Source organism: Macrobrachium nipponense, chromosome 24 (genome assembly GCF_015104395.2).
Source record: "Macrobrachium nipponense isolate FS-2020 chromosome 24, ASM1510439v2, whole genome shotgun sequence".
In the NCBI taxonomy this organism is placed as follows: Eukaryota; Metazoa; Arthropoda; class Malacostraca; order Decapoda; family Palaemonidae; genus Macrobrachium; species Macrobrachium nipponense.
Window position 1 is genome coordinate 54,616,546 of NC_061091.1, and position 24,086 is coordinate 54,640,631.

The 24,086-nt window shown below is 41.3% G+C and overlaps 1 protein-coding gene across 1 annotated transcript in view; it reads left to right on the forward strand.

Moving 5' to 3' along the window:
- The window catches only part of LOC135205642 (nuclear receptor-binding protein homolog), a 298,716-nt gene that overhangs the window by 206,753 nt on the left and 67,877 nt on the right, over window positions 1–24,086 (forward strand). The window contains exon 10 of the mRNA XM_064236458.1: window positions 16,535–16,721. Coding sequence (XP_064092528.1) covers window positions 16,535–16,721 — 187 coding nt within the window. The remainder of the gene's footprint in view (window positions 1–16,534; window positions 16,722–24,086) is intronic.

Here is a 24,086-nt window from a genome sequence, read left to right on the forward strand (position 1 = left end):
AACAAATCAAATCAAGCCCTTTTTTCCAATTTTTGTGTGTTTTTTTTTTTTTTTTTTTTTTTTTTTTTTTTTTTCTTGATTTATAGGGTTTATTTTTTTACCATAATGAAAAATTCATATCTAGCAAAAAAATGACTTAAAAAAAAAAACTCCTCATTGGATTGGAGGTCTACGTTAGGTCTATGTATGGTAGTAATCCCAGGTCTTAATATTAAATATCAGGGAGGAGATAGAATTTGAAAAATGCTTATTTTCGGGATAAATCGCCCTGGCGTCACAAAACCGAAGGTCAGAGGCGAAAATCATATGCGGTTTGGAGATGTCCCAAGTCACCTTTTCAAGTGGTATGAATATCAAAGTCCTGTCCTTAAAAAATGGCATTAGCCGGCCGGCCCCCATAAGTAGGATTATCATATATATAACAGTACACAAAAGAATATTTTATCACTGTTGATATTTCATATCTCTCTCTCTCTCTCTCTCTCTCTCTCTCTCTCTCTCTCTCTCTCTCTCTCTCTCTCTCTCTCTCTTCTCTCTCTCCCTCTCGTTTCCTTTTTCTTTGTGCTTGATGTATTTCATTACAAGTTACTTTACTGTGCAGTAGTGTACATATCCTTAATAACATGTGGAAAAATCTTACAAGTAAAAACATGAAACAGAATAAGCTTGAGCAAGGTCACAATGCCAGTGAGTGTGTGTGCTTATGTACATACCCAAGGCACACAATTGCATTTATCTTTTTGGTTATAAAAATAGAAAAACTTGTAAATGGGAATATAGTTTAATATGTAAATAAAAAATCATAAGTATAATAGCACAAAACAAAACAAGCTCCAGCATGCTAGACACTTACCCAGTCTTCTTCACCCATCCAACACTGCATCCCCACCCTCTCCCAGCCAGGAAAACTGCTCTACACAGCCTTGCTGCTCCTCTTCTCCCATGGCACCCAGCCATCTGACCCACCCCCACCTTGGAAACTTCTCCAAGGCTTCCCCAACCACCCCAATACCCTCTCATTCTTCTTTATGAGTGTAAGCAGCAATACGTACCAACATTTTCCTGAGGCTCTTCCTTGGACGTGTTGGTTACGTGCTTGACTACCGATCTCAGGGTCCGGGTTCAATTCCCGTCTCTGCCAATGTGAAATCAGAGAAATTTATTTTCGGTGACAGAAATTCATTTCTCGATGTGGTTCGAATCCCACAATAAATATTAGGTCCTGTTGTTAAGTAACCAGTGGGTTCCTAGCCACATAAATATATCTAATCCTTCGGGCCAGCCCTAGGAGAGCTGTTAGTCAGCTCAGTGGGCTGGTAAAACTAAGATGTACTTAATTCCTGTGGCTGCACAGCATTGATGACAACCATTGGAAAGCAGTTTTATCACATTTGAATAAAATTTAGATATACTAGTATATATCCTTGGGGCCTTTTCCCTGGTCCAGGTTTGTCAGACAATGTCAAGTTCCGGGTAATGGTCATTATGATAATTGAAGGATCACTGTAATGAGGTGTTTGAGGATTTAATATTTTTAAGATACAGAAAAAATTTTTCATACAAACCCATTGATCATAAGGGGTTTTTACTGCCCTCCTCCCATTTCCGCACTTGTTCTGTTCAGGCTGGACGAGCTCAATGGAATTGGGATAGATGAGAATACCATCAGAAACAGTGGGAGTGTTCTGTTTAACCAGAGCATGGATATGCCAGTGGGATAGTTCTACGTAAAATAAGGCATCTTGTGATTGATGAGTTTGTATGAAAAACTTGTTTTTGTTATATTAAAATACGGAGTATTTGCTGTAATTTTTGTTTTCAGTCTGTAGACTGCATGAGCCTTGAGAAGTCATTGTAATGAGAAATAATTGAATTATATCCCATTCCAAATATTTAGAATACTAACTGTATTAATATTTGACTAATTGCATTACTGGATTTATTGATAAATTCCCATGTTTAAAGTTTTAAAGCGGTTTTTTTTTTAAGTTCCAAGGATGACTCCTCCCTATAGGTTTTAAAGTTGCACATAGTTGTGGATTTTGTCACTATAACTTAAAGTTGTAGTATTATATTGAATGTTTTAAAAGTTGGTAGTTAAATTTACAAATTAGGAAAGTTATCCATTGTATAATTAATTGTAAGCTAGGTTTATTATGTCATTTCTCTATCCTACATCTGAAGTCTGTAATTTGGTTACAAATTGTATAAAAGATTTAAAATATATTGTAATGTCAACCTGCATGGCATACTACTTACTTTTTTTATCATCATCTTTCCATGTGATCTTCAAATTCAGCCACCTAGCATCAGCTGTTCCACACTCAATTTTTCACTTTTTAAGAATGCATCTTTGTGCCATGCCTCTTATAGTTTAGGAATCCTACTTAGTGGTCTGGCTAAAAAGTTTTATGGTGGTATTTAGTTGAGGAGATCTCTGGACATGCAAGAAAAATTTAAAAACAGGTTTTGATGTAGGAAAAACCTGTTATATATTGGTAGCTGCTGTTCATCCTCAAAGGAATTATTCTCATGGTCCCCCTAGGGCTCCATAAGACAGACCAAACAATTACAAAGACTTATCTTATGGTTGGTCTTGGACAGAATAGTACTTGTTGGTATAGTGATAGAATATAAAGGACTCAGAACAGGAGGGCTGTATCTCCTGTCCTAAAATGACTACCTAGGCTCTATGTCTCACTTGCACAGATGTGGTAACAGTCTGTTTCAGCCGTGTTCATTACACGTTAGGTCTGTGCAAGATACCGTATATACTCATGTAATATTCGACTGCATGTAATGTTCGACCCCCATTTTTTACTTCATATATTAGGATTTTAGTGTATACTCCATGTAAAGTTTAAGTTTTGATTGTGGCCATAGGTAAGCCTAGGCTATGTTTTTATATATTTGGAATCAAAACATGATGGTAGCCTAGGCTATGTTAGTAGTTGCAAAAAAGCTTAGAATATGCCAATAAAATTAATAAATCATTACTATATACTCATTTCAAATCATTAAAATTAACTATTATAGACAAAAGAAGGAAACTTCCTGTCTTTTTTGTTAACAATCATTTTGTCATAACTATCAAAGGCTTGCTAAGAAACCAGTGTAACTAGCGAACAGTATACTAATCATCATACATTTCTATTCTTTAATCTCTTGACCCTTGGAGACACCAATATCAATAATGAAACGTGATGTAACAAAAGAAGAATTCAAGAAAATATTTGCCAGCTCCAATGTGAGCAGTGTCTTGGAAGGCTCAGTAATTTTCTTTTCTGTAATTGATTTATTTTATGATATTTAATTCAGTAATGTTTTTTTTTTCATGAAATGTTTTACATAACTTTGCTTTTGAATTTACCACATCCTTTTTATCATAAGAAAAAAATGTGCGATTCTATGTAAATCGTAAGTGAAAAAAATCAGCCGATGAAATAAAAATGGCAGCTAATACTTGTTTACATTCTGGAATTGTCGGCTACATTTATTATAGCCTAGAACAGCCATAAATATAGAAACAACTTAACAAAAAATGAAAGGTTTTCAGATAAATAAAACTACTTTCATATTTATTGTCTTTATTATACAAAGAAATGCTACTTTGTTGACGTCTGTTGTCGGGAAATCCAAAGCCTAGGCTTAGCTTAGTCCCGAAATCTTGCACTTTTCCAAAACTATACATCAAGTAATGTTCAACCCCAAAAATTTAGGCCAAAAATTGGTCTGTAAATATCAAACAGTACAGAGTCCCATGCCTTGTCATCAAGGAAAGTGGTGGGTATATGGACTCACAATGGCTGCCAAAAGTATGTTTTTCTTATGTCAAAACTTTTTTTTTTTTTTATTTTTAAAGCAAAGCTACTGTTAGTCCTCAGTGGAGCTTACTAAAGAAATTGACAGGTGACAAAATGGCTTAGCTCCTAATAAATTAATCCTAACAACCCAGATTAATTTTTAGTCCAAGGTAGTCACAGGTTATTAACCCTTTAACGCCGATTGGAAGTATTAAATGTCTATATAAATTGTCTGTTGGGTGCCGATTGGACGTATGGTACGTCGATATAAAAAAAGTTTTAAAAAAAATTCGCAGAAAAATAGTTATAGGCCTACTAGGCAAAAACTTTTGAATCACGCGCCTTGGGGGATGCTGGGAGCTCACAGATCAAGGCGTTGTTTTGTTTACAATCGTTACCCAGGCGCCCAAGCGGGAATTTCTTTCTTCTCGCACTAAAAAGCATCGGCGACACATCTCAGAAATTATTTCGTCACTTTGACATAATTTTTGCACCATTTTATATTAGCTGTTACATGAAGTATTATATATGAAAATGTGCGCAATTTCATGTAGAATACAACAAAAAACAAGTCATGGTTGTAGCTTTTATCAGTTTTGAAATATTTTCATAAGTAACGATAAGTGCCAAAATTTCATCCTTCGGTCAACTTTGACTCTACCGAAATGGTCGAAAAACGCAATTGTAAGCTAAAACTCTTATATTCTAGTAATATTCAATCATTTACCTCCATTTTGCAACAAATTGGAAGTCTCTAGCACAATATTTTGATTTATGGTGAATTTATGAAAAAAACTTTTCCTTACGTCCGCATGGTAACTCTTCCAAAATAATCAAATTTTTTTGTCAAATTGTTGTAATGTTTGCACCATTTTAAATTAGCCGTTACATAAAGTTTTTTATATGGAAATGTGCGCAATTTCATGTAAAATACAACTAAAAACAACCCATGGTTGTAGCTTTTATCAGTTTTGAAATATTTTCATATAAATAACGATAAGTGCCAAAATATCAACCTTCGGTCAACTTTGACTTGACCGAAATGGTAAAAAAACGCAATTGTAAGCTAAAACTTACATTTTAGTAATATTCAATCATTTACCTTTATTTTGCAACAAATTGGAAGTCTCTAGCACAATATTTCGATTTATGGTGAATTTATGAACAAAAACATTTTCCTTACGTCCGCGCGGTAACTCTTCCGAAAAAAATCTGAAATTTTTTCGTCTGATTGTCGTAATGTTTGCACCATTTTAAATTAGCTGTTACATAAAGTTTTATATATGAAAATGTGCGCAATTTCATGTAGAATACAAAAAAACAACCCATGGTTGTAGCTTTTATCACTTTTGAAATATTTTCATATTAATAACGATAAGTGCCGAAATATCAACGTTCAGTCAGTCAACTTTGACTCAACCGAAATGGTCGAAAACTGCAATTGTAAGCTAAAACTATTACATTCTAGTAATATTCAATCATCTATCTTTATTTTACAACAAATTGGAAGTCTCTTAACACAATATTTTGATTTATGGTGAATTTATTAAATGAACTTTTTCGTTATGTCCGCGCGTTAACACTTCCGAAAAAATCATAAATTTTTTCGTCCGATTGTCGTAATGTTTGCACCATTTTAGATTAACCGCTACATAAAGTTTTATATATGAAAATGTGTGCAATTTCATGTAGAATACAACAAAAAACAACCTAACGAATTCATGCATCATTTTGTGATAATATTTTCTCTGTGTTGCCTTTATCGTTTTACAATGTGTTATATACCAAAAGGATTGCAATTTAGTGTACAATACAACGAAAAAAAAAATTAACTCGTTAGCTTTAACCATTTTGCTCACAGCACGATTTGTATACAATTATATATGAAATTTTTTTTTGCGCTGTCATATCCAATATTTATTTATGATAAAGGGATTTTGACGAAGGAAAAATCTATTTCTGGGCAAGGGCCCGTGTCGCCCAGTGAAATGTCCTTTTAGCACACATTTCTAAGGTAAATATTACTAACATTACCAGAGAAAAATCTAAAATGGAATGTCAGAGTATTCTGACTCGCTCACCTTATATAAAAAGGTGTCGGTATGGTTTCTGGGGCGAGTGAAACCACTACCACGGGTCTCTTACCATTTAGATCCATCCTTCTACAAAATCCCCCTACTTGAGAGGGCCGACACAAGGCCCGCACCAGCTACTACCACTACAAGCGCTCCCGACACCATCACGAGCGCCTCTAGCGGTCATCCTTGAAGTTAGACTGTCAAGCTTGGGCCCAAGGGTGGGTGTAAGGAAGGGTGGGATTTCACTGGGTGACACGGGCCCTTGCCCAGAAATAGATTTTTCCTTCGTTAAAATCCCTTTTCTGGGCTCAGCCCGTGTCGCTTCGTGAAATAGTACCAGAGAAATGGCCACAAGCTTGAAAGAGGATATAATATGAGTAAGGGAAGAATAAAAAACAATAGTTATAAAAGTACTATAATCTAGAAAACTTAAGACTACAAAGATTATAATACATACTTAAATTTATCCAAGATAACTTATATTAGACTTAAAACTAGACACAAAATAATAGGTTATTTACAGGTGTGAGTAATCCTAGCAAAAAAATAAGGAAAACATCACAATAAGTGCCCTTTTTGGCAGCTAAGGCTTTTAAAAAGGTGGGTACATGGTGGCAGGATTGCAGGAAGGATGTCAGTGAGGCAGGTAGAAAGGAGATCTGGATCTAATTAACTAAACTACTTAAGCAGTGTCAGGGGAAACTGTGTTTCCCGCTGCCACTGCTGGAAATTTAAGAGCTTCTAAGGATTTAAGGTAGTGACGTTTGAATACTGTCGGCGATTTCCAGCCTGTATACTTTTTCAGATCATCAAAATTCATATGTTGAAAATAGATGTCGTGGACTTTGGGGAACGAGTTTGGGTTGGCTTGTTTAATAAAGTATAAGGAAATGGTGCCACCCTTTTCCCTCATAAACAAAGGACCAGAGGATCTCATGGCTGTCCTGGACAGATATGCTTGTAAGGCAGTAACTGGACATGAGGGGTCTTGAGGAAGAGGGAGGATCTTCCAAGGGGCCCATCTCATTGAAGGGTCCTCGTTTTTGACCAAAAATTGACGATCTGGAGAGAGAAGAGCTTCTCCTGATGGTAGAAATTCTATATGACCCGAGTCTCTAGATAGAGCCGACAGTTCAGATACCCTGGCTCCTGAGGCCAGACTTAAAAGAAATAATGTTTTCCTCAGGAGGGGTAAGAAATCACATGAGTTGTTATCAGTATCTGAGGCCAGTTTGAGAACATCATTCAAGAACCATGACACTGAGCTAGGTCTCTCTGCTGGTCTGAGTCTAGCACAAGCTCTAGGAATAGAAGAAAAATAGGAGTCTGTTAGATCTATTTTAAAACCATACTGGAATATTTTCTGTAGAGCTGATTTAGTGGTAGTAATAGTACTGGCTGCTAAACCTTTTTCAAATAAGGATCTAAGGAGGGGGGAAATGGCCAGGTTGGTAGTCATGGTTTGAGATTCGGCTCCCCTCAGAAATTTGGCTAGTTTCTTAATGGCTGAGTCATACTGATGAAGGGTCGATTCTCTTTTATCTGATTCTAGGAATAGAATGTTTTGAGGATTGATATCTGCATCCCTTTTAGCCGCGACCTTCACGAAGTCCATAAAGTTAGGGTTTTGAGAATTCCTGAGGAAGCGAACACAGTCTTCATTTGCACTACTTGAGATAGCCTGGGATTGGGAATCCGTTGAGGTCGGAGACCCAATTCCAGCAGGAGTGGGAACCAGTTGCTCTTGGGCCAATTGGGGGCTACTAGGGCAACTTGTCCCTTGAAAGTCCTGAGTTTGCTCAAAACTTTCAGTAGAAGATTCACTGGAGGAAAGATGTATACTTTCTTCCACTGGTTCCAATTTATGGCCATGGCGTCCATGGCATGAGCCAGAGGGTCCAGGTTGAGAGCCACATAGCAGGGAAGCTTGTGGTTCGACTCTGTGGCGAAAAGATCCACCTGGAGTCCTGGAACCTGCTGGCAGATCCACGGGAATGAACGTCTGTCCAGAGACCACTCCGACTCTAGAGGGACTGAGCGAGACAAGGCGTCTGCTATCACGTTCTTCACTCCCGCTAGGTGAGTGGAGGACAGGCTTCCAACACATTGATGTGAAGCTGACGGAATTGAAGGGACCAAGTCCCTTGTACTTTTTTGTACTGAGAGTATCCTCCCCAGCCGCTTAGTGAAGCATCCGTGTGGATAACTAATGCCGGAGGGGGGAACTGGAGAGGAATTGACTCTGATAAATTTTTGACTTCCGCCCAGGGACGGAGTCGTTTGCGAAGTATCGCCGGGATAGCTGACAATTTGTCCCGGGACTTGTTGTTTGCTCTCGACCGCCAGACACGTTTTATGTCTTTTAGTTTTGCCTTCAGCAGAACGTCTGTTACTGAGGCAAATTGAAGAGAGCCTAGGATTCTTTCCTGGCTTCTCCTTGATGTCTTTGCACTTGAGAAATTGCTTGGTTGCTTTGGCTATTTCTTTCCTCTTGGACGACAGAATTGATAGAGCGTGGGAGTTCAGATCCCACTGAATGCCAAGCCACTGAAAGCGAGAGTCCGGTGTCAGCCTGCACTTGGTCTTGTTTATCTGGAACCCCAGATGTTCCAGAAATTGTATTACCCTGACTGTTGCTTTGTGGCACTCTTCGATGCTTGTTGCCCAAACGAGCCAATCGTCCAGATACGCAACTACCATTATCCCCTGGGACCTTAGTTGTTGAACTACTGTCTCTGCAACCTTCGTAAATACCCTGGGGGCCACGTTCAACCCGAAGGGCATTACCTTGAAGGAGAATGCCTGATTCCCTAGCCTGAAACCTAGGTACGGGCGGAAGTGTCTTGCCACTGGGATATGATAGTATGGGTCTGTAAGATCGATAGAGGTGGTGACGGCCCCACGGGGAAGTAAGGTCCGCACCTGCGAGATAGTCAGCATCTTGAACGTGTCGCAACGAATGAATAAGTTTAGACGGGACAAGTCTAGAATTATTCTTCGTTTGGTTGAGCCTTTCTGGCACGCTGAACAAGCGACCTTGAAACTTTAAATGCCTGACTTTTGACACTACTCCTTTCTGAAAGAGCTCTTGGGCATACTCCATCAATTCCGTTGTTGGTTGTTGATAGAAGGTCTTGGATGGAGGGGGACCTTTGGTCCAGCTCCACCCTAGTCCTTTGGACACAATGCTCTGTGCCCAGTTGCTGAACCCCCATCTGTGTCGATAAAGGAAAAGCCTCCCTCCTACCTGAGGGTTCTCACTGACTTGGGGCAGGTCAAGACCCGTGCCCTCCTCGTAGGTGCTTCCCCTGGCTGGTTGTTCTTCCGCCACCTCTCTGGCAAAATGCACCCCTAGCCCTGCTGCCCCTCCCGAACCTGTTAAAAGGTTGGAAAGCTTGGCCTTCAAACACTGGGTTGAAGGCCGGGGAGACCGCAAAGGAGGTAGAAGCCTGGCCCTGAGGAGTCCACAGCAGAAATTGCTGTTGAGGCTGGGCCTTTGAAGTGGAGGGATGTGCCACTTGGGAGACTGGCAATGCCTGCACTACCTGTTGTTGTTGGGTAGCCTGGAAAGGCTGGAATTTCCTCGGCTTTTTAGGCTTTCTAGCTGAGGAAGTCAACTCCGGCTTCCTTTTGCTTGAAAGGCCCCAACGAACCTTAAGACTCTGGTTGAGTCTTGTTGCCTTGTGCTGAACAGAATTGATTATCGATTCTGGGAAATGATCAGCACCCCAGATCGAAGCCGCCAGCAACTTGTTAGGTTCATGGCGGATGGTGGCTTCCTGCAGAACGTGTTTTCTACAGTTACGCCTTGCCACAACGAAGTCATACAAGTCACATTGTACCTTATGCAGATGTGACTTGGCTATCAGCTTAAACAGAGGCTCGTTACCATAAGTCATGGCCGAAACCTCTGTCATAACCAGGATATTGAGACACCTCCCTAACCTGGTTCTAGTATCAAACTCAGCCAGGATAAGATTGTCCGGGAGCCTGGGGAGCCTTTCGCTGAATTGTGTTATTGCACAATCCGGCTTTAGCTTCCCTACCGTAAAGGTGGCTGGAAGATCTGCCCAAAGATCTTCCGTACCTGGGAGGAGGAGAGACGTGGGCTCCGTTTCCCGGAGCTGAGGCATCGGTTCGTCTCTCATTGCGGCCTGTAGAGTTAACTCCGCCACTTTTGTGGTGAACGGAATGGGGGTCTCTCCGTCCACCACAAAAATGGTAAAGGCGCTCTTGAAGGCTTGCATCTTGGTGTTGATACACTCCCATTCTTCTAGGCTCCTCAGCCAATCTCGCTGATCCTGATCCCGACCGAAGATTATGGTCTCTTTAGGGATCTTATCCTCCCTCCTCATAGCTGCCTCCGTAAGGCGGGTGTAACCAATGAAGGGGGGTTGCAAGTCAGCTGGGTGGAACTCGAAGTCCTCAAGCCTTCGAGTACCTCAATCCGCCAATGTTAGCATCCCGTCCTTAAAGGGGACATAGGACGAGATCCTCCAAGGATTGCTCGCCGTATAAGGAGGGAGGGTGTTGTAGTCCGGCATGGCTTGAGCAGCCACACCAGGCTGGGGGAGAACTGCCATTGGGTTCTCCCGGAGACCTGCAATCAGGTTCTCCTGACTGGCCAGCCTTTCCGAAATGTTCCGGATCGACTGGCCTGACTCCTTGAAGGAAGATGAGATGTGGGAAAGCATCTACTGAAACTTATCTTGGACTAAGTTTCCAACTAGGCTCCCCATGTGCTGCATGATGTTTGCAGTGAAGGCCTCTGAGTCAAAGGAACTAGGTTCCTGCTTTCCGCCGGGAGTCTTAGGGCGCGTCCCCGTAGAGGTCAAAGGTTCAGGATCAGACAGGAGCTGAGCCTTGTCCCTCGATAACTTGCCTCTGGACCCTTTAGAGTGAGAAGAAGACGATTTGGGCTTCTCTGCTCCGGGATGGTGTACCGGAGACTTATGAGAAGCACTAGGCACTGTCTTAGGCAGTGTCTTCTCAAGGGTCTTTGTTTCCCGCTTTCCTTTAACTTTAGGGATAGCTTGGGTGGACTTCGGTCTAACCGAAAGTTCACTCTCCGAAAAACCTTAGAAGGAAGAGGTAGAAGGGATAGGGGAAAACGATCCAGAATGACCCAAGGGTAGCCCTTGAGCCCCTAGCAAACCTGCCTCATCTAACGTCCTACCTGTTTCCCCTACTGCCATGGGCTCGAGGTCCAAATTGAGAGTTGCCACGTCGTCAATGATCTCCGAGTTCCCCGGGTCCGCCAAGGCTTGAGCCACCTGATGTTGGATGGTGGCGATGTACGGGGCCGCCGCTTTCGGGTCGACGTAGGAGGTCGTCTCTCCGCCGGGGAAGATCAGAGCAGCCATCTTCATGTCGAGGATGTAGGGCTGCCCCTTGGTGACGTTCCTCCTGAACCCGCCGACCCAGGCTTTCAAGGTGGTTGTCGCGGCGTCCCTGATGGCTTGAGCAGCCTGTAAGAGAAGGTTAGTATAAATACTAAGCTAGGAAGACTAAAATTATATGTTTATATATAGATATATCACTTATTAGGACTGTAAAGATATAGGCCAAATTATATAACAGTTGTTCTCCGGACGGTACTTACTCCGGAGGTAACCTGATCTACCAGATCATAACAAATAGAGCAACTCTCGTGGTGTCAGACTGCTATGTCCCCGTAGCGAATAGCGCAGACAGCATGGGTCCGGCAGACCTCGTGCCCACAGGGGTCCTGTAGGACAGCATTACATCCAGATTCATGGCAATGGGTGGCCTGTAAGTGAACAGATACGTGAGTATCGACACTGACTAATTGGACTAAGTCCAGGAAGTGATATATTATGACACCGGAGGATACCGGAGTGATTGACATAGGGGTTAGCCTCCCCTTGCTCTCCTGGCATGAGTGGTGGGTGTCCGATAGAGCTGGCAGACTAGTTTCAGTACGATTCCGGTGTTACCGGAATAAGGAGATTCACCAAACCAGTTACCTGCCTATACGCCGGAGCGAGGAGTACGAGGACAGCGGGGAGGAGCATGAGGAGGCTAATAAAAAACCAGTCGGGGGAGCATAGCTCCGCCGTAACAAATACTCACAGGCAGGAGGAGAACCCGGATGGTGAGCGGGAACTCCACCGGCTTAGCGAAAACAGAATAACAAATAATAACAAAACAATAAGATGTAGAATAAAGCAATATGTGAAAGGCGCATGCGGCGGGGCTTCTCTCAGTCACCACACCTAAGGACTGGCGGAGCCAAGGGGACCCACCGCCGGAGTGGTGGGGGAGGGTGGTGACTCGGGGTGAGAGAGAGCTGATCGGAAACCGAGGAGGTCCAAGCGCGGCCGAGCCAGGTGGCCAGCCGAGCCCGATCACACGGGAGACCCCCCTTGGAACTGAGGGGTGAAAGTGGTAAAGGCTGAGTCAGCCTCGGATGTCCCCTTGCCAACTCACGTATACCCCCGTGTAGAGGGGGAAGAAGGGAGGGAGCTCGGATGGTTGCCATGGGCAACATGAGCGAGCGGTACTCTTTCTCTCTCTCTCTCTCTCTCTCTCTCTCTCTCTCTCCCCCCCCCCCCCCCTCCCCCCCCCCCCCCTAGGGGGAGGAGGAAGCGGGGGGACAGTAGCTGGGTGGCTCATGGCGATCACCTGGCTCGCCGTGAACGTGGTAAGACCACGCGGTAAGACAGGCCAGGCGGTCTGAGGTGGCCTAGGCTACCTCTAACCGTCTCAAGCATGCATAAATAGCCTAATGCAGCACGGGGAAGAGAAGATAAATAAACAGATAGAGAGAAAGCAACGTCCTGGAGAAGCTAGGCTAGCCAACCCAGAAGGGAGGGCGCCGAACAACTCGGGAGCTGGCCTCTGCCGATACGTAAGAACGGAGGGCGGCGGCCAGGGTGGCAGGACTAAAAGAAAGGACAGATGTCCTAAAGTAGCCTAAACAGACCTAAACAAAGGAACATGCATGCATGAACACTGAGCTAAGGAGCGATGTAGGCTACGAGCTCAACCGAGCTAGAAATCCCCGTGAAAGCTAGAAAAAGTACAATAATGCAAAATCTTGCACAACTCACAAAAATGTAGGCATATATATACTGCTAAATTCAAGCTACAACGGTATGGGAGACTGAAGAAGCATGAAATAATGAAACACGTGGGACGAGCGGCCTGAGACGACTCTATAACCAGGCCGAGGAGGGCGCCGTCTTAAAACCTAAATAAAAACGGTTAAACGGGTCCCTGGCTGGCTAAAATTAAGTGAAACACTTTAGCAGTACTTAACTTAGCTGCGGTGATGGCTTGGAGTTCCATGGTGATAGGATAAATCAAAAAAAGAGAGCACAAAACACAGCAAGAAAAAACATGTGCGTGCAAGATGGTGCTAACGGAAAGGATGACCACTAGAGGCGCTCGTGATGGCGTTGGGAGCGCTTGTAGTAGTAGTAGCTGGTGCGGGCCTTGTGTTGGCCCTCTCAAGTAGGGGGATTTTGTAGGGGATGGATCTAAATGGTAAGAGACCCGTGGTAGTGGTTTCACTCGCCCCAGAAACCATACTGACACCTTTTAATATAAGGTGAGCGAGTCAGAATACTCTGACATTCCATTTTAGTTTTTTCTCTGGTAATGTTAGTAATATTTACCTTAGAAATGTGTGCTAAAAGGACATTTCACGAAGCGACACGGGCTGAGCCCAGAAATTATATTTTTTTTTATTTCTGATGGTTGCATACTAAACTTCAGGCAATAACAAAAAAAGGAGCCAAAAATTAACTCTCAATCTTGAAAACTAAGCGTGCTGTGATTTAAAAAAAAAAACATTTTTTCCGCTTCGGTGCTCACTCGCGGATGCCGCCGGCATACGGGAGACGATTTTTAAAATACCGCTACGGCGTTTAAGGGTTAACCATTTTCTTTATTCTCGATACTGATGGGGATTTGGCACTAAAAAACAGGAAACATCACACAGACCAATATGTGACTTATTCTTGTGGTTCAGAGGTGGCTTACCTAAATATGTTTGGTCTGGCTGACAGATCATTGTGCCTTCCCCAGAAATATCTTCGCATGACTACTGCTCTAATGGCAAATAGTGTTTGAAGAATTTTTTATTCAAGGTAAAGTCACTGGTTATCAACAGTTTTCTTTATAGTGGATACCCATTCGGGTCTGGAAATAAAGAACAGGAGAAACATGGATGTATAAATGTATTATCCATTGTGGTTCTACAGTAACTTACATAATTTTGTCAGGTCTGGCTACAGAATTATTGTTCCTTAGCCAATTCAGGAATACGCACTTTCTATAATAACCACTGTACTCTCGAAGACTTCTTTGAAGAAAACTTCCGAAGAAAGTTAATGATGTACTACTCGCCTTTTGGATGTCATGCAATTTAGGGAAGGAGTGATGGTGTGCTTTTTTAAGGGGGCCGGCCGGCTAATGCCATTTTTTAAGGACAGGACTTTGACATTCATACCACTTAATAAGGTGACTTGGAACATCTCCAAACTACACATGATTTTCACTTCTGACCTTCGGTTTTGTGACACTAGGGCGATTTATCCCGAAAATAAAATTTTTTCAAATTCTATCTCCTCCCTTGATACTTAATATTAAGACCTGGGATAGACCTCCAATCAAATTAAGAGGTTTTTTTCTAAAAATAATTTTTTTGCTAAATATGAATCTTTTCATTATGGTAAAAATATAAATCTTATAAATCTGGAAAAAAATATAAGAAAGAAAAAAAAAATTGAAAAAATGCCTTCGTTTTATTGTTCTATAATGTCTTTCTAAGTTACATAACAAATTTCAATACTATAGCTTTAAAACTAAGGGAGAAGATAGAATTTGAATGTCAATAAATATAGTTTTGAAATACAGGTGTTCAAAGTTTTTCATTGTATTTTTACAGTGACAATTTTACTAAATCATGATTATTATGAATATTATATTCTTTTCTGGGTACTATTAATAAACCAAAACTATATTATCACAATTTAATGAAGGGGGCACTGCGTCAGGCGAGATGGGGTACTACTTCATACGCAACACACTCTCCTTCACTAATTCTGCTTATTAGAGCAAATTTTCTTCTTCTGTATGTTAGCGAGATGTTTTCCTTGTCTTTTCCTCTTTGGCATGATGAAATTCTTGCCAAAACAAAGAAAAACAGATGTAAAAGCAAGCAAATGTCAGAGGTGAAACTTGAACGTGTACTCTTTTTACAAAGGCAGTGTTAATAAATCATGATTATTATGAATTTTATATTCCTTTTTGTGTACATATTTATAAACCAAAACTATGTTATTTATCATAAATGAAGATCCCTTTGCTCAACCCCATAGCCTTGGACACTGCACATCAGGAAAGACGGGGTGCTCCTTCCTACGCAGCCCCCTCTCTCTCTCTCCATTAACTAGCTAATATTGCCAATATTATGATCTGAACTCTTATTAGAGCAAATTTTCTTCTTTGTATGTTAGTGAGGTGTTTTCCTTGTTTTTTCCTCTTTGGCTTGAGGAAATTCTTTCCGAAAAAAAAACAGACATAAAAGCAAGAGAATGTCAGAGGTGAAACTCGCACATGTACCCTTTATCATGTTTCTGCTCGCACTGAAGGGTGATGACTTGCTAACTTCCTGTCTTGTGACTCATGGAATCCCTACAGATGCCATTGCTTGCAATTTATTTGACAATAATTATCAAAATTTACGATAACAGAAGAAATACAACATTTTCTTGTACGAATCAATGTGTTTGGCTTATTGAGTTAGTACTTTTACTAATTACCCTGTAACTACGAAAGTTAGAGGAATTTTGATGAAATATTTTGCATACGCATTCTGCATTGCCATACGAAGCTCCATGAATTTTATCATGACTTTGCATTTTTCGTCCTGTACCCCCATATTTAGGGATACTGTCCGGCCCCCTTAATTAGGGTCACTAAAATCATTCTCAGCCCAATTAGAGTGTTGTTTGTTTGTGCTAATATGTAGGGAAAAGCATGACCATCTGGGATTTTTGCCATGGCATCTAAGTAAACTTCAAGTACCTGAACCAGGCATAATGTTTTATGTGAAATGCAGACTTCTTTTATCAGAAAAGGGGATTTCCCCTTTAAAAAGTCCTCATTCTTGGCCAGGAATGATAGGCCTGCAGACAACAGCAAATGACAACTATACGAGTACAATGTTGAACTGTTGTACTTGTCTAAGAGAGCCCAGTATACTAATCTGAGCTCTGGATACTAAAGCAGTCAAGTAGATTGCCTTTTGCAACATATGAGTTGTAGTTGTATTGGGCTCATAAATGGAGGGGATGACAGGAGTCTACCTTATTCAGGGACCAGGTAATGGGAAACCTTGCAGGAGCTCACTTTTGCCACAATTTCTATATTAAAATAAATTCCAAACCTTAAGGCAAGAGTTCTGCCAATGCCGCCTCGTATGCCCTAATTGTTGAAATAGCAAGGCGCTTGACCTCAAAGTATAATATAATGTAAGATTATTCAAATAGATTAATTAATATATTAATATTTATATAGTATCTGAATATCCTGCATATGCCCTTTCTATATTAAAAAAAGTTGCAGCAGTTTGTAAGATATTCAGATCATTCCATGCCATGATGTTTTTTCTCGTTTTCACAGGTATGGGATTTATCCCCTGACAGCATTTAGCTTAAATCAGCAGCCTCCATCCCGTCCGCGTGCCATATCACCTGAGGCTGTGGCTCCTGTTGCGGCTGAGAGTCCCGAGGCAACTGATGTTGAAACTCGCAAGGTCATCAATATGATGTGTAATATTAAACCAAATGAAAATGGACATGGCTTGTTTGTAAGTATTTAAAGAGTTTTACTTGTTTTTTTTTACTATTATGGTATGGAAAGGAAAAAGATGATACAGGTAACTAAGGAATGCTGAGTGAAATAATAATTACTGTATGTAAAGTATAAATTAGACTCATATATTGTAAAAATGATCTTCACAGTAAATTTAAAAGAATAAGTAGGTATAGGTACAGTAATACCTTGAGATACAAGCAGCCCAACATACAAATTTTTTAAGATACGAGCTGTGACTCGGTCCATAGTTTTGTCTGAGATACAAGTGGAATTCCAAGATACAAGTCGTGCTTCGGAAGGTTGCAGTTATTTGGCACACAGGTCCAGCATCAGCACAAGCAGCACTTATTAATGACACTTGTTGTCACATTTCCTTACCATTTTGAAAGGCAGGCCAAAGCAAACCCATCTTCTAGTTAAATAAGTTCAAAAACAGCAAAATAAATTAATGAAAGTACTGTTTTAATGTTATACATACGCATTGCGTAAATGTGTAAAGCCATGAACAACCAAAGGAGAAACAACTTTTTTGCTAAGTACAACTGAATTGGATAACAACAGCATCCATTTGGCTTGTATTTCAACCATTGTACAATAGTAAACAATTGCCGTAGTTATGTAGAATAGGACTGAAATATTTTAATGTAATAACTTTATTCACTATAGATCAAAGATCAGTAAGGAAATATACTGTTAAATTTAAACCAAGTTGTAGCTGAATCTGAGAAAACTGTTCAAGCTGCTACTGGCTTATCATGCATCGGCAACAAGGATAAAACTCCCATAAACTTATGCCATCAAAAACAACCATAGATAAAATTGAGAGAAAATAATTTTAATCAAAACTATACTGGGCTTCAAAGAACACATTTTACTGTTGTTTTCACGCTGATAAAAGCTAACGTAAAGCTTGTATTATGATGAAATCAAGTGAAAGTAGAGAATGGAATCACATAATTTTTTTTACACAATAAATATGCCCCCTCAATTTGTTAGTTAAAAAATTAATTTAGTTTTGGAACGAGTCGTATTCAAGTCATAATTCGACTTAAAAACACATCGTATAACAAAAAATTACCTTGTCTCACATAAGTAAAGTATCTAGATATTCGTTTATGCTAACTAGAGCGAGTGGATACCACTACCAGAGGTCCCTTGCCATTTAGCTTCTTCCCTCGACATAACCCCAACTACGGAGGAGCGGAACTATAGCCCTCGCTACCCTCTACTACTACCGTGAGCGCCTCCAACGCCTGTGACGTCATTCCTGAAGATAGCACCCAAGCTTGGGGTAAGCAGGGTGAGGAACTAACTACAGGGTGGGATTTCACTGGGCGACACAGGTCATCGCCCAGAAATAGATTTTTCCTTCGTCAAAATCCCTTTTCTGGGCTCAACCTGTGTCGCTCCGCGAAATAGTGCCAGAGAATTGGTATCACCAAGCTTGGAGGAACTGCACAGATACTAAGAAGGTATAAAACAAACACCTGTAAGGTTAATAATATAATGAACAACTTAAAGATACAAAGGTTTACAAAGCACAACTTAATTGTAAAGTATCTTAAAATTACTAGATTAACAATCTTAAAAGTACTTAGCCTACGACTTAAGGATAACTAAAGGTAAACAAGTAGGCTATAATAAAAATATACAAGTTGACACATAAACAATAACCGAATGGACAGAGTCCCAAGCAAGTAACAATGAATGAAGCAATTACATCCAAGGCAAAATATATACACTAGAGGCGACCTAACTAAGTAAGGGTGCAATGAGGCAGGTAGAAGGGAAGGCTACAAGGAAAAGGTAATAGAAATTCATGGAGTGTCAGGGGAAACTGTGTTTCCTGCTGCCATTGCTGTGAATTTGAGGGCTTCCAAAGATTTTAAGTAGTGGCGTTTAAAAACTGTCTGAGATTTCCAGCCTGTATATATCTTAAGATCGTCAAAATTCATATGTTGAAAGTAATTAATAGACATGGCCACTGCCCTAACATCATGGGCACGAGGAAAGAAATCCGGGTTGGCCTGTTTAATGAAGTACAAAATTTGTTGTCTGATCCCTTTTAAGGAAATCGTACCACCTTTTTCCCTAATGAATAACGGACCTGAAGATCTTAAGGTCGTTCTACCCAAGTAAGCTCTTAAAGAGTTAACAGGACATAGAGAATTGTCCTGGGGGAGTGGTAGGATTTTCCATGAGGACCACCTGTCCTGTGGGTCTTCATTTTTGGCCAGAAAGTGATGATCTGGGGATAGGAGAACTTCCCCTGAGGGAAGGAATTCAATGTGACCTGGCTCCCTTGATAATGCTGACAGTTCTGAGATTCTAGCTCCTGAGGCTAGACTTAGTAAAACTAAAGTTTTCCTCAGGAGAGATATGTAATTACAAGAATCATTATCAATTTCTGAGGCCAGTTTGAGAACATCATTCAGAAACCAAGAAACTGACTTAGGTCTCTCGGAGGGTCTAAGTTTAGCACAAGCTTTCGGAATAGAGGAAAAGTAAGAATCCATAAGGTCTATACCAAAACCAAATTGGAAGATCTTTTTAAGAGCTGATTTGGTAGTAGTAATAGTGCTTGCTGCCAGACCTTTCTCGAACAATGATCTAAAGAAGGATATGGCCAAATTCGTGGTCATGACTTGCGTGTCTGAGTCCTTAAGAAACATGGCTAGTTTCTTAATGGATGAGTCATATTGACCCAAGGTAGATTCCCTTTTATCTGACTCCAAGAATGAAATATTCTGGGGGTCAATGTCCTCGTTCCTGCGAGCCGCAAACTTCATGAAGTCCCTAAAGTTAGGGTTTTCTGAATTCTTGAGGAAGCGGACACAGTCCGAGTTAGCACTAACTGGGTTAGCCTGGGATTGGGAATCCGTAGAGGCCGGAGTCCCAATTCTAGAAGTAGAGGGAACCAGTTGCTCTTGGGCCAGTTGGGGGCTACTAGAGCTACCCGGCCCTTGAATGACCTGAGTTTGTTCAGTACAGGCGGCCCTCGGTTAGCGGCTGGGGTTCCGTTCCTGGCCACCGACGCCAAGCGATTTTCGACGCTGAGCGATTTTAAAGCCTACGGCCGCCGCACACCTTCTTTCGAAACTCTAGACCAGTCAAAGGCGCCGTAATCCCACAACGGCGCAATAAGTAAAATTATATTTATGCAGTATAGTACTATAGAATTTACTGTACAGTACATGTGGGTGTCTAGAGTATGTAAAGATATAATAAAGTTTATACAGTGTACAGGTAGCTGTAGTGTTCAGGTTACGATCATTAGCCTTACGATAGTTCGATTTTATGAGAGATCAAATTACAATGGCCTAACTTTATCCATCTTCTAGTTACATAAGTTCAATAACAGCAAAAGAGAATGATGAAGGTATGGTTTTAACGATATACTCGTTGCGTGAACGTGTACAGCCATGAACAACCAAACGAGAAACGACTTTTTTTTTTTTTTTTGCTAAGTACAACCGAACTGGATAACATCTGTTTGGCTTGTATTTTGATCATCGTACTACAGTGCAACATTACCGTATTTGTTATAAATGGCGTTATGTATAGAATAGAACTGAGATATCTTAATGTAATAACTTTATTCGCTATAGATCAGAGATCAATATAGATTAAAGATCAATCGGGAAATATACCGTTAAATTTAAACCTAGTTATAACTGAAGCTGAGAAAACTGTTCAAGCTGCTAATGACTATTATCGTACATCGACAACAAGGATAAAACTGCAGTAAACGTCTGCCATCTCACACAACTGTAGATAAAATTGGGATAAAATCATTTTAATCAAAACTACTGTGCTTGAAAGAACACATTTTACTGTAGGTTTCACGCCGATATAAGATAAATAACGTAAAGTTTGTATTACGATGATATAAAGGATTACGTATTGCGAACGGAATCACGTAATTTTTTACGCAATAAACATGCCACCAACGTAATCTGTTAACGAAAAAAATAGTAGTTCACATTCAGAACGAGACATATTCAATAAATATTTCCGCCTAAAAACACACTGTATATGGAAAAATAACTTTGTCTCATATAAGTCAAGTATATAGATATTCGTTTATGCTAACTAGAAGCAAGAGCATTAGCTCAGAATTGTGTTATGGTGAAACAGACTCGTATTCATCAGCTGATTTCAAACCACAACATTGGCCGCTCCGCGGAATACGGGCTTAAGTTTGCCGTAGTATTTTAAAATACAATAATATGAGAATACATACAATATTCTTGGATACAGTGAAATAATGTATAACTTTTTAAAGGATTTATGGAAAAGATGCATAATTAATAAAATAACACAATGCATTTTTCGGAACTGGCGGACAAGAACGAACATGAAAAACCATCCCCTGGCAACGTGGAGCGTAGTTACAAAGGCTACCTTAATTTGTATCTTATTTCTGTACAAAAATGAAAATACCTTTACGCAATATATTTCCATACACATTTTAAACATAAAAGCATAAACATTTGAAAAATCGACACATCGATCGCTAAATTTGCACCCTTTTTTTAACTATATTTTCGGAAGAGCGGCAGACGGCGGCATACATGAACGAACTTGAAAAAAACATCGTAGTCGGTAACTTGAAGGGGAGTTTCAAAAGCTGCCTTTTTATCATATTTCTGCACAGAAATAAAAATACCCTATTCGTAATACATTTTCATACACATTTTAAACATAAAAGCATAAACATTTATAAAATTGACACATCGATCGCTAATTTGCACTTTTTTTAAATCGATATTTTCGGAAGAGTGGCAGGCGGCGGCTTACAAGAAAGAACATGAAAAAGCATCGTATTTGATCACGTGAAGGGCAGTTTCAAAAGCTGCCTTTGTATCATATTTCTGTACAGAAATAAAAATGCCTTTCACGTAATACATTTTCATACACATTTTAAACAAAAGCATGAACATTTATGAATTGACACATCCATAGCTAAATTTGCACTTATGTAACTCGATATTTTCGGCATAGAACAGCGTCAGAGGCATATATTTTACCCTAATGCCTACATAATAACTCTCCATAAAATTTGTTAATATAATTTGCATAACCTTTATGGTCTGAACGGCATTTCTACATATGTATGAACTCGTTAGACAACGGCGCTAGCGGCGCTGTTAACTGAAATTTGTGCCGTAAAGATACCTTTAAAATACCTTATTTTTTTAATGATTATTTTTGACGACCGCCGTAAAACCGATTCGCCGTTGAGTGATTGCGCCGTTAACCGCGGGCCACCTGTACTTTCAGAAGAAGATTCACCGGAGGGAATAGGTAAATCCTTTTCCATACATTCCAATCTAGGGCCATAGCGTCCGTGGCATAAGCCAGAGGGTCCAGGTTGGGTGCCACATAACAGGGGAGTTTGTGATTTGACTCCGTGGCAAAGAGATCTACTTGAAGCCCCGGGACTTGTTGACTGATCCAAGTGAACGAATTTTTGTCTAAAGCCCACTCCGATTCCAACGGGACTGAGCGAGACAGAGCATCTGCTACTACGTTCCTTACTCCCGCTAGATGAGTGACTGACAAGTGCCATTTGTTCCTGACCTCCAGAGAGAAAATGGCTATCATGACATGGTTCAAGTGGCTTGACTTGGATCCGCCCCTGTTTATGCAGTGGACTACTACTGCACTGTCTAGAACTAGCTTGACATGTGACTTCATGGATGGCCGGAGCCGTTTCAGAGTGAGAAACACTGCCATGTCTTCCAGTACATTGATATGTAGCTGGCGGAATGGTGGGGACCAGGTTCCCTGGACCTTTTTGTACTGTGATTACCCTCCCCACCCGGTTAGTGAGGCGTCTGTGTGGATCACTAAAGACGGCTGGGGAAACTGAAGGGGTACTGCTTTTGATAGGTTGTTTACCTCTATCCAGGGGCGGAGACGTTTCCGTAAGATCGCCGGGATAGAAGCTAACCTGTCCCGGGATCTGCAGTTCGGTTTGGAACGCCAAACCCTGTTTATGTCCTTGAGTTTGGCTTTCAAAAGGATGTCCGTGACTGAGGCAAACTGGAGTGAGCCCAGGTTCCTTTCCTGACTCCTCCGGGATGTCTGATGTTGTTTGAGAAATTGCTTTGTGGATTTTGCTATTTCTTTCCTTTTCAACGGCAGAATTGATAGAGTGTGTGACTGCAAGTCCCACTGAAGGCCTAACCACTGGAACCGAGGTTCCGGTGTTAGTCTGGACTTGGTTTTGTTTATTTGAAAACCTAGGTGTTCTAGAAACTTTATTACTTTGACCGTTGCTTTTTTGCACTCTTCTGGGTTATTTGCCCAAATGAGCCAATCGTCCAGATAAGCCACTAACATTATTCCCTGAGTCCTCAATTCTTGGATGACTGTTTCCACCAACTCCGTAAAAATCCTGGGGGCGATGTTGAGCCCGAACGGCATTACTTTGAAGGAATAAGCCCTGTTTCCTAGTTTGAAGCCTAGGAATGGCCGGAAGTGTCTGGCTATTGGAACAGGATAGTAAGCATCTGCAAGATCTATAGAGGTTGTGACGGCCCCACGGGGTAGTAAGGTCCGTACCTGCGAAACGGTCAGCATCCTGACTTGTCGCAGAACTTGTCGCAATGAATGAATAAGTTCAGATGGGACAAGTCTAGGATAATTCTTTGCTTTTCTGAGTCTTTCTTTGGCACACTGAACAAGTGTCCTTGAAATTTTAAATTCCTGACTCTTGAAACTACTCCTTTGAGAAGGAGATCTTGAGTATACTCTATCAATTCCGCTGTTGGTTTCTGATAGAAATTGTTGGTTGGAGGAGGGCCCTCTAGCCAACTCCAACCCAGACCTTTGGTCACGACGCCTTGAGCCCAAGGGCTGAACCTCCACCGGTGGCGTAAGAGGTACAGTCTCCCTCCTACCTTGGGACTCTCACTGCTGGCTTGCCGAAGGGCGACTGCCGCACGCTCCCCAGAAGCCTCTGCCTCTACTTGTGGCCCTGCCGGATCCTCTTTGGCGAGAGGTGCCCCTATCCCTGCTGCCTCTGGCGAACCTATTAAAGGGCTGAAAGGCCTTAGCTTCAAAAGCCGAGTTATAGGCCGGTGAGACAGCGAAGAAGGTTGAAGGTTGGGGCTGGTGGTTTGGTGGAGCCAGCAGCAAGAACTGGTGTTGCTGCTGAGCTTTAGAGGAGGTATGCTGCTGTCCCTGAGGCACCTGCACTGCCTGGACTAGCAAATGCTGATGAGCCTGGAAGGGCTGAAACTTCCTCGGCTTCTTGATCCTAGGGTTCGAGCCGGAGGATTCTGGCTTCCTCTTGGCTACTAGGCCCCACCTGACCTTGAAACTCTGGTTCACCTTCGAGGCCTCATGC